The sequence below is a fragment of the Melanerpes formicivorus genome, unplaced genomic scaffold (assembly GCF_026170545.1).
Source record: "Melanerpes formicivorus ecotype bairdi unplaced genomic scaffold, bMelFor1.0.p_v2 SCAF_23, whole genome shotgun sequence".
NCBI classification, from domain to species: domain Eukaryota; kingdom Metazoa; phylum Chordata; class Aves; order Piciformes; family Picidae; genus Melanerpes; species Melanerpes formicivorus.
The window spans coordinates 5,928,374-5,939,991 of NW_027142375.1; the positions used below are offsets into that span (position 1 = coordinate 5,928,374).

The 11,618-nt window shown below is 44.4% G+C and overlaps 1 protein-coding gene across 2 annotated transcripts; it reads left to right on the forward strand.

The window, feature by feature from the left end:
* Positions 1 to 490: 490 nt before the first annotated feature.
* HOXA11 (homeobox A11) lies at positions 491 to 6,104 on the forward strand. Of its 2 annotated transcripts, none has more exons than XM_068152399.1 (2): positions 491 to 1,878; positions 3,918 to 6,104. In XM_068152399.1, the coding sequence occupies exons 1-2, from the start codon at positions 1,215 to 1,217 to the stop codon at positions 4,136 to 4,138; spliced, it is 885 nt and encodes a 294-aa protein (XP_068008500.1). In that variant the 5' UTR covers positions 491 to 1,214; the 3' UTR covers positions 4,139 to 6,104. The 2 variants fall into 2 exon arrangements, with proteins under 2 accessions (XP_068008500.1, XP_068008499.1); XM_068152398.1 differs by having other exon boundaries at positions 3,384 to 4,001.
* Positions 6,105 to 11,618: the final 5,514 nt, after the last annotated feature.

The following is an 11,618-nucleotide window of genomic DNA, read 5'->3' on the forward strand; positions in this document are numbered from 1 at the left end:
TATGTCAAATAATTTTAACTAGGCTTCTGGCAATTAAACTAGAAGTATTTGTCAAGCCAGGCAGTCCAACATCCACTGGTTTTCCAAGTATTTAGCGGCAGTATTGAGACGGAGAGATCTGCAAACACTCTTTAGCTCCGTGGTCTGCAATTTAAAGTGCTTTCTGGCGTTGCAAATTCAAGGAACGGTTTGGAGAGGGTGAGGAGAGGGACCCTGCGTCCTGAGAAGCCGACATTGTTAACCACCCCCAGCAAAGCTTGTCTGAAGCCGCGAGAGGTACTTGAGGTTAATATGTAAGTAAGGGAAGGAAGACACTGAGCGCTTCGGAAGTGAACATGAATGCAAGCATGTAATCTATTCACCATGAAAATCAGTGCAGACTTGACCCTGGCACATTCTTCCTAGTAAGGTTTCCAGAAAAACCCTGCGGGGAGAAGGCTTTCCCTTTTTTTTTTTCCTTTTTTTTTTTTTTTTTTTGGTGGAGGGGTGGGAGGGTATGTGGAAGTGGGAGAAGTCTAAACGGACCCAAACCAACAAAAAAAAAAAAAAAAAGAAAAAAGAAAAAAGAAAAATAAAAGAAAAACACACCAAATTAATAATAATAAAACACACACACACACACAAAGAAACACGAAAGCAAACAAACAAACAAAAAATAACAATAAATAAATAAATAAATAAATAAAGCCCACAGTCGATTTCTTCAGGAGTTTTTCTTGCTCGGAAGCACCTTTACAGAAGAAACTATGCCTGCATCTCGCCTTCTCGGAGCCTGCCAGCGAGCAGCCGAACGCCCCAGCAAGCACACAGACAGACAGAACGGTCTCACCTAGCCCGGGGGGGACTGCTAAGTCTCTCCGCTCCAGAGCCAGCGGGTGCCATGGCCCAGGCAGCTAAGCCTGGGGCAGTGGCCGGGTGGGTGCGTGTCCCCACCCCCGGGCTACCCCTGGGCAACCTGCTCTCGGCTCGCCCGTAGGCGCTGGCGACGAGCTGTTGCTTCCCCCCGCGATGGCCACAAAGGGAGCGGGGCCTGGACCCGCCGCTCGTCAATGTCAACGTCGGGCCACGTGACCGCACCTCCCTGCCGCCGGGGAGAGCTTTCCACGTCAGCTTACGTCTCCCCATCTCTTACTTCACGGATCTGCTTCAAAGAGGCAGCTGCGTTACAGAATCATGTTAAGCTCAGCTAATACGGAGAAGCCGAGGTAGCCCTAATGATGGATTTTGATGAGCGTGTTCCTTGTTCCTCTAACATGTATTTGCCAAGTTGTACTTACTACGTCTCGGGTCCTGATTTTTCCAGCCTCCCTTCTTTTTTGCCCCAGACCCCGTCTTCTCGCCCTATGACATACTCCTACTCCTCCAACCTACCCCAGGTCCAACCTGTGAGAGAAGTTACCTTCAGGGAATATGCCATTGATCCCTCCAGTAAATGGCACCCCAGGAACAATCTGCCCCACTGCTACTCCGCAGAGGAGATCATGCACAGAGACTGCTTGCCTGCCACCAACACTGCTAGCATGGGCGAGATGTTCGGCAAAAACACAGCTAACGTCTACCACCCCAGCACCAACGTCTCCTCCAATTTCTATAGCACGGTGGGCAGGAACGGGGTCCTACCCCAGGCTTTCGACCAGTTTTTCGAGACGGCTTATGGTACGGCGGAAAACCTGTCCTCGGCGGACTACCCGGTAGACAAGAATGGCGAGAAGGCGCCTGCGGCCGCCGGGGCGGCGGCGGCGGCAACTTCAAGTTCGGAGGGCGGCTGCGGCAGGGCGGCGGCGGCGGCGGCGGAGAAGGAGAGGCGGAGGCGGCCGGAGAGCAGCAGCAGCCCCGAGTCATCTTCCGGCAACAATGAGGAGAAATCCGGCAGCTCCAGTACGTATAAAGGCAGCGCCCGAGCGCTTTTAGGAAAGGCAGCTTGAAACCTAGCGCACCGCCGCTGTTAAATTTTTATATGCTGTTTTATAAGCATATAAGGTTTATGAAGGGCCTTTAGATTTCCCCCAACAAAACTTTGTTATAAAAGGCGAGATCACGTGTTTAGTGCTGAAATTGGCCGTGAAATACCCACCGGGCAATGGATGACTTAAATTTTTTTCCCTTTCTCCTTCCCCTTCTTCTTCTTTATAATTTTTCTCTCCTTTTTTTTTATATATATATAATCAAAATAAAAAATAACTCAGTGGTCAGCTCTCGAAAAATAATAACGCACCTTCGGTGCCTGTAAATTAAGCAAAAAAAGGAGATCTCGAGTCCTTTGATATCAGTGTAATCCAGTGATTTTATAAAAGCCATGTGTTGCACCAGAAGTCTAGTTAGAAGCTGAATTCAAAGCCTTCGCCCTTTTAACGATTGCACTAGAATAGCGTTTAACAGATAAAGTAGCCGCCTCAACCGGACCAATATATTAAAATAAACAAATTAACCTAAAGCTGGCCTTTTTGTCTAAAGGAAGCCATTTTACTAAGGCACTGAGGCAATTACGTGTTGCCTTCTGTCCAACAGTTTGTTACTTACAATTGTTATTCAGTCTGTCAAAGTCTGGGTTTTTTATGTGGGCTTTTTAAAAGGCAAAAGCTAGTACAGGGTTCGGGGAGAAAAAATACCTCGACAATGAAGCGTACCAGAAAAGGAAGTTTTTAAAGGGGTAGCAGCTAAGTTTAATGTAAAAAGCTCCTGAACCTTGAAACCTTTTATATTCTGTTTAATGAACTTTAAAACCATAATGCCTCATCGAAAGGAGAATACCTCCATGCGGTGGAAGAGAGCGTGCTTGAAAAAAAGCCAACTGGGGGAAATTCAGGCGCCTTAACCTTGAGCTCAAGGGCTGTTCCTCTGCTGGGAATGTGGAGCTGGGATTAGTCTAGGGAATGAGGGGGAGATCCGAGCGGTCAGGGGCTCTGGGCGCCGGATCTCCCTGCCCGGTGCCGCGCTGCCTGGGGCAGACAGCCAGGTGATGGCTGTTCCCTGAGCAGCTCCGTGTGCGTGGCGCCCGGCGGAGCAGCCTACAAAAGCTTTCCTCCAGCTCGTGAAATCTGCAGGAACCCCCCGCCATCACCCCTTCCTCCTGCCGCCCTCCCCGTGGAGGCAGAGGCCATATCCCTGCGTCTCGACGGGGGTTTCCTTCAGCCCGCTGCCTGGGGCCGTGGTGCTACAGGACACGGCTGGTCCCGGCGGGTCCCAGACCCAGGCTGCCCGCACCCGCGCAGGAGAAGGGCTGGCTCTCAGCCTCTGATCTACCAGCCCCGGGCCCTGAGCGGGAAAAAAAGGCATCTTTTCCATATTAGTGTATGCCTGGATGTTCCCCCCACACCTTTCCTCAGCCCCTGCCGCCGGCCCCCGCCGAGTCTCAAACGCTTCTGCCTTTCTTCACTCCACAGGTGGACAACGTACCCGTAAAAAGAGATGCCCATACACCAAATATCAAATTAGAGAGTTAGAAAGGGAATTCTTCTTCAGTGTCTACATAAACAAAGAGAAACGCCTCCAGCTCTCTCGAATGCTCAATCTGACCGACCGCCAAGTGAAAATATGGTTTCAGAACAGAAGAATGAAAGAAAAAAAAATTAACAGGGACCGATTACAATATTACTCAGCTAATCCACTACTTTAAAACTCATAACATTTTTCAAAACTAGATTAAATTCAGATTTCACCCTTGACAAGGTCGAGTCACAGGGTTACATGGAGGAAGGAGGTGTGTATCTGATGGGACTAGGAGAACCCAAGGTTTTACCTACATGTAAACCTACTCTGGAACGTCAATGATTATTTTATTTATATATATATACATATGTGTATGTATATATATACAGAGATCAACTGGAATCGATTTGATTTTGACACACATGGCATCCATTTCTAAACGTGCACGTCACCTCTGAGTGCAAAATCCATACCTCTTACCTTTCCAGGCACTGCGGATCACCCTGCTACCGCTTTCGGCAGGCACAGGCGGGGACGGCACATCTCCGTCCCCGGACTCGCCCACCCCCGGCCCTCTCTCGCCCCTGTGCTGCTGCGGAACAGCTGTCTGGAGACTGCCAGGTCGAGCTCACCCAAACAGGACTACTGCAGAATAGGAACTCTAAGGAATAATCTTTTGTCCTTCCTTCGAGGAAAATATCTAGGTTAGAGGCAGTGCTCCACTGCCCCTTGGTCTGAAAAGAGAATTTAAGGGACATATACACACGCAGAGAGTTAAAGGGAGGGGGAGATGACATGCCTACACCTTCACGAGGCCAACCGCTAGCAGTTGTACTATGAATGTAGTGATGGGTGTAATAGTGTTTCCTTTGGGGGTGTAGGGAAGGAGGGCGTAGGGGAAAGGAGAGGACTACATGAAAGACTTAATTATTTACTTTAAAAATCAGGTATGAATTCGCCATATATTGTAAAGAAACAATCGTTGGGGGAAAAAAAGATAACAAAATTTAATTAGCTCTTGGTTTATTTATGACAACTATGTGTTGCCATCTTTTCTGAGACAAATCATATTTAAATACTAAAAATAAATCTGCAAAAAGAGCGTGAAATGCAGCCTTTTAAAAGACACAACTCCATCAAGGAAACTAACCTTCTGGCTTCTGGCTCACAAACTTTCTTCAGGAAATACCTGTGGAGAACGACAGTTTAGCAAATACCACACCACACTTAATTGAAAGTTGGAGTTGTGCACTGCAGCAACATTGGATCATTAAAATAACTCGATCACATGTCCGTTTAAAGTTGACTAGTGAGGAGTTGAAACAGAAGCCGAACAATGTAAATACAAATAATTTGTCGCTATCTACTTCAAATGACACGAGCTCTACTTTGTCACCCTGTCGACATATGCAAAGAATGAAGAGTGGTGCGGAATTATTTTAAATATCTCTAAATATATTAAAAATATATATATATATTTCCCTGCAGGAACCAAAGCGTGGAAAAAAAAACCCTACATTAAAAACAAAAAAAAAAGGGAAAAGACAAAGAAAAAAAGCAATTTAAAAAATAAAAGAGAAAAAATATTTAAAATTCTATATCAGTTTACAAAAGATACGATGTTCTATTGTTAAGGTAATTTGCTGTTGAGAGCATCTGAATGTATATTTCATACAGGAACGGTGTTTTACCAAGACTTGTAAATAATACTTTAAAAACCCCCAACCAACCAAAAAAAAAAAAACAACCAACCAACCAGACTTATTTTGTTCAAATGCCTCTTTGTTGTTGTTTTTTTTTTTAACTGTTATTGTTATTATTATTATTATTATTTGTCCTGTTCGATTTTGTTCCTTTGGGGCTAAAGGGTGCGGAGAATCCTTTACTTGTGCAACACAGTGGTGATAAGGATGTGTTTTGATTAATAAAGTTGCCAAATGGATGTAATTTCTTTGACACGGTTCACAAGGATGCAAGATCTTTCTAAGGCATCACTGTTTTCAGTATGTATCATTTGTATGTATATACAGTTTTCTTTTAATATGAGGAAGTATTTGGTTGCATGTATACAGTGGAACAGCGCACAAGGAAAATAAAAAAAACATTAAAAAAAAAAAAAAAGAGAAGAAACTTTATATTTTTACTCTGGTGTCATGTTACTGTGTGTTCCTTTATTGATGTAACTCTGGGATCTGAAATTCTTCACGATCTCCTTCAGTCACTGGGGGCGAATTATTCCTCTTTTGTGAGCTTCGTCGTTAAATCTTCTGCTCTGGAGTGAACACGTGAACCTAGGCTTGTTCAAGCATCTTTTCAGCAGGTCAAAGGAGAAGGAAAAGAAGTGTGATCATAGCTTGATACGTGTTAGGCCTTTTCCTTATCCTGCCCACACTGTCGGGCAAGGTCCTGAGCTTGAGGGTCCGATGTGACATTGCTGCCTGCTCCCCACCACATGTGCCTGGGAGAACTGCTTGGGAAATGTTTGTGGTGTCGGTAGTGTTTGGGGAAGGATTTATAAGCCTTGCACATAAGGGAAGATCCAAGACAGGCAATGGATGTGGCCAGAAGTGTGAGAGCCCTAAGAAAATGTTGGTGTTTGGGAGAGGGGAAAAAAAAAAAAAAAACACCTAAAAAATCTGCATAACATTGTGCTGGAAATGGACTGTTTGAAATTGTCCTTGATCTCCAAGGCTGGGAGGGGGTGGAGTGGGGTGGGTGGGATTGGGCGAGGATGGCTGGATGGAGAAAGTTAGGAGAGAGGAAACAGAAAACCCAAACTCCAAACAATAGCTGAGATAGGAATGTGTTTTGGGAAGAGTGTTTGAACCTTTAATGTTGACCCTTATCCTAATCGAGAAAAGAATGTACATTCTGTTTTGGCATTGTTTACTGGCTTTGAACTTCTGTATTGCTTGGACATCACCCATAACCTTGAAGTGAAGGACTTACTGACTTTGGGCCTTTGTTGACAACTGCCCCCCAGCCAGACAACGTCTACCCAAAGGAAATGTTAAAAAGTGAAGGGGGAAAAGGGGAACTTTGTTTATTTGTTTGTCTAGTATGCAAGGGGGAACATCAGTTAAAAGGAGATGGACAGATGGATGGGCAGTTGGAGAGGGACAGAGGGATGGATGGAGAGTTGAATGGCAATGAAAGTTAAGCCAGCGAGCTTCCTTTCCTGGTTAAAAATTAACTGGCATTCACAGCCAATCCTCGAAACAGTGAAGCCATGGCGTTGGGATTGGGGTTTTGGTTTCCTAGCCCAATAAAACAGCATCCTCAGTATTCCTGTGACAATGTGGCCATAAAAAAAAAAAAAAAAGGTCTCTGTGATTTGTCCACTCGCCTTTCCGAAATAAACCCCTATAAAGGCTGCGGATGTTCGCCACGGAGGTTCCTACACTGGGAGGTGAGAGACCACTGCCCTCCGCCGCCGCCCTCGACGGGGCCCCGCAGCAAGACGACGGGCAGGCGGCGGTGGCGGCGGTGGCGGCGGTTGGGAGGATGCTTTGCCACAAGATGGCGATCTTCAGATCAATGTCAAAGCCGCCCAGGGCGAGGGGAGCAGCCCTAGAGGGGAAAAAAAAAATCATGGCCTTTGTTCATTTTGCATCTCTGGAGCAGCACGGGTAATTATTACACTTACTGGGCTCCGTGTTATAAAACGCCGCTTGGGATGTCTGGGGGAGCTGCTGGGGCTTCTCGATGGAGTTAAAGTTCCCTAAAAAATTAGGAAATGCGCGAAGGTAAGTGTTTTATACATCATAGCCTGCGTGGAGAAGGGCGAGGAGTGTGCGATGATCAGAGTGGTACCTAGAGAGCTGGGATGGCCCCGAACATCATCCCTGAGCCCTGCGGAAAAGAACTGCAGGGAGGGGGAGCGTAGCAAAAAGCTGGTGATTACGATGTGAAATAACGTAGAAAGGACTTTCTAAGTTGCAGTTGACCTTTTGTTTTTTCTCTTCATGAAGTTTTGGCCAGCCGCGTGGAAAATCCACATTATCTGGAAATACTTTTTCAGAGTAACTTGTAGCTTTCCTCTACTTATTAAGGAAAAAAAAAAAAAAAGGCACTGGAAATATTATGAAACTTGACATTTATGTGTGGAACAGTAGGTGTCTTCAATCAAATAGATCTATGGTAACACAGACTGCAAATGACAGAAAATTCTGACGATCTTTTTGGACATAAACTGCAGTTTAGGTAGGGTCGTTTGGTAATTTAAAGGCCAGTCTGCTTCCTTGCACTCAGACACAGACTGTGTTAAACAACTATTGACACACTAACGCTAAAAACTGCTTATATGATTGCATATTGAGTCAGTGCTCACTCAAGACCAGATTCGAGTTTCTTCCTACCTGTCTGTCTGTCTGTCTGTCTATCTATCTATCTATCTATCTATCTATCTATCTATCTAATCTTTCTAAACCAGCACATGTGCTGTAAACAAACAATAGTCACACATTCTCATGTGCTCAGGCTAGCTCTGGGTTGTAGCTTTGAAACTCTATCCTCGCTACGAGTATCCTTAACTCCAGGTTACTTTTCTTGCCCATAAAAGTTTCACATGTTTTGGTTATGTCTCCATTTGAGAAGGGCAGGAAGGAAGTTGGTATTATAAGGAACAGATACTGGTTTGGCTACATATTTTAATCCACATGTTTCAAATTTTTAATATCTGTCTGGGAAGGTGGTGGTGGGGGAGAGAAGTAAAATAATTTTGTCCTTGCTCTAGTATGAAAAGTAATACAACTTGCCTGCAGTATTTTTTAAGCAAGAGGCCTTTAAAATCGCGCTTCCAGGGAACAGTGGCAAGCCTAGTTAAAAACACATGCTCAGTCGGCAAGACCAGATTTTAGATTATTATCGGAACCTATTGATTTCGTCAAAGATGCTCCATTAAAAGCTCGGGGATGCTGATCTCCTCTGACCCCTCCTCGACAACACCAGGACGTGAGAAGCCACTTGTCGGGAAGCAGCAGGGTGATTTGAGGGTCCCTTTGCAACATTTCATTTTATACCAGTCAAGATAAACTCAGCATATTTTATCAAATATTTATTTTTCCCCTTGTTGTTCCCCTGCCTCGTTCAATGCTGGGCTGAATAAATCAGAGACCCCAGCAGAAGCTAAAGCGCCCTCTGGTTACCAATTGTTTACTGACGGCCGCGGTCATAGGATAATATTTTAAGAAAACAAGCTTATTTCTTACAATAACTGTTTATTATTTCACATGATTGGGGTTTGCATGTTTTGGAGAGAAGAGGCGAAGCCAACTCAGTGTCTAAACTGTGTTTAATTAATCGTGTACTCAACTTCAGCTCACATACCACATCCAAACCCCTGGGAGGCTTTTTCATAGGCTCTTCGGTTTTATGTTTTGTTGTCTTTTTTTTTTTTTCTTTTTCTTTTTTTTGTGTCACAATATTTTCATTAAATGCTCTGAAATCGAAACTTCAGATCAACGTGTGCGTCTTAGAGCCAAGCTATACCGCAGCTAAAAAAAATATACTTGTGTACGAATCCAGTTTCAAATCCTTAATACAGCTGTGAGTCTCATCTCTCGCAATAGAAGGAGTACATTTAAAAGAGCGACTTGGCTATGTAGGATTTTCCCGACACGTACATAACCCGATAGCGTTGCTGCTCCTGCGTGGTGTTTGGGGCTCTCCGGACAATAGAAAGCGCCCGTTGTTTTTCGCAGTGCCGGAGAAATGACGAGGAGATAAAGCCCTAATGAATTGGTTTGGGTGTATTTTGTCCTGCCGCACGCTAGAATTCGGAGCTTCTCAGAACTTCTTGTAAAATATGTTCCTAATCCAAATGAGTAAAACGATACACGTATTCTGTAAAGCACAGTTAGGGGAACAAGCCGCTGGACGGCTGGAACAAAATTAAATCTCAGCCTAATTTTTAACAGGATAATCCGCCAAAACAAGCCAACCTCCTCACCACCACCACCAGCGTGAAAGAATTTCTAGTAAAGACAAAATTAGTGAGGCCGTCATTTGTCACCTAACTTGGCACGGACGCAGTTCCCAAACCTCCTGTTTGAAATACGCCTTCTTTGGAGCAAATCCAGGGGAAAAAAAAATATAGAAGAAAAAAATAAGGAAAAAAAAAATCTATATAAAAGGAGGAATCTGGCACACACGCATGTTCCTGACAACTGACAATTCCAATATGAAATAACTATACACTGATTGCACTCATTTTTGGAGCTATATCGTATGTAATCCCAAGCTATGGTCTCGGCTAGGCAGAGCATGCACTCCTGCAGCAGCCTGAAAGGCCATTTACGCTTTCACAAGTTGCAGTTTGCCTGTGTCTACAAATAAAAGCATATTTTAATTAGCTCGCAAAATGCGTCTCTGGCTTAACAGCGCTGATCTTTTGGGTTATAAAGGGCAATAATAAAAAGATAAATCATAGTTTAACAGGATACATTTTTGAGATTTCCAGTCAGAGTTTACTTGGGCTGAGCTGTCGTTTTTTATTTATTCCCTTTTTGGTTTTAATTTTAGTCCGGCCAATAAAACGGCTTAACGACGCTATTAATGTATCTATTATATATTCTTAGATCAATAAAGTTTTATTTTGATAATGTTGTCTGTGCACGCTGTGAATGTAGATTCCCGGCTAAAGCACCTTCTCGCAGGTTTTGATATTTATCAGAATTTTATTTGCTCCGTTTTATAGACCCTCGGATAGCTTTACTTACAGAAGTAGAATTTAAAATAAAGTATTTCTTGTCCCTTGGCGTCCACAATATTCTTTAAAATTTCTTTTAAAGAGGGGTTAAGCTCCAAGGGATGTATTGTTAAGCGCTGGAAATGCAGTAGCTACAGCAAACGCATGCCAAATTAGCTCAGTTTAGTCAGAATTGACCATTATCTTTTATAGTTACGAATCAAGTGAACATTATTAGTTTTACTTCACTGGGTTTGACGATGCTGGTTACTATTTGCCTTGGCCTTGTTAGCGATTAAAGAAAGCGGAGATAATGCAACGCCGAGCTGAGTTCATGATCTAGACTAAGTGCCTTGACCATCAAACAGGCACCGCTCGCTGCGATCAGCACAACATAGCCTTGCAGCTACCTCAGGAGCTGTCACGGGGGGGGGGGTCGGCAGATCTCCGGCCTTTGCCTCTAAACCTGAAAGGGTAGGCTAAGGAAAACTTTAAACCTCCCGAATAGTCGCTGGCCTCCGTGCCTTTTGTCCCATTTTCCTGCTTGCAAGGACAGAGAAGGAGCCAACTCGTGTTTCTTTCAGTGTGTTTCGAGTCATTTTTTTCTGGCTGACGAGGATTGCAACGCACTTTTATAGGTCTTTTGCCCCTTTAATCCAATTTTTTAAGGGAGCTGCTTATTTTAAAAACAGCTTTGGAGGTACTTCAAATATTGCTTCTCGGTTCCGTATGGCTTTTAGGTTTGCAATCCATTTCTATTTAATTTGGCAAATGCAAAACAAACATACCACAAGAGCGGACTTCCCCAGAGTAATTTTTATACCTGACTTGTGTAGAGAAATGTATTTGGAAGGCAGCGTAGGGGCTCACGTTTCATTTTATTTAGATCTGCATTTATAATGCTAAGCCTATTGATAATAGCCTTCCTGTAAACCAGCCAATAAACCGGTGCCTTATATGGTATTAATTGTGTTAGCAGTGATATGGCCCTCATAGGAATATGATAAAGGTTTGTCCATCGCACATTAACACATCGCATGGTTAGCTGGGTTGGAGAAATATAAACAATATCACTGGAAGAAAAGCAGAGGGAAACAAACAAACAAAACAACACCAGCAAAAAAACAAACACAAAACCAGTCAAATAGACAAAAAAACACACCACCAAAACCAATTCGAATGCCCCTGTCACGGCATCCCACGGGATGGTCAGAGGAAACCGCACTGTGAGGCTCGCCCCCAAACCCTGGGAAAACCAGAGGGTTTCCATAAAGCTTTTATGAGTATTGCGAAGTTGTATCAGTCTCTATCTGCCCCGGCGCTGGCAGCAGGCGCGGAGGGAGGCTGGGGAAGGCCCCGCTGGCTCGGTGCGCCCGTGGGGTCTCCTCCGGGGAAATGTCACGCCACAGAAAAGGCATTTCCCCGTGGCAGGCCCAGGCTGTGGGACCAGACCACATGGGGCTTGACTGATCCGTGGGGACGGGAGGGAAGGGGCCGCCCC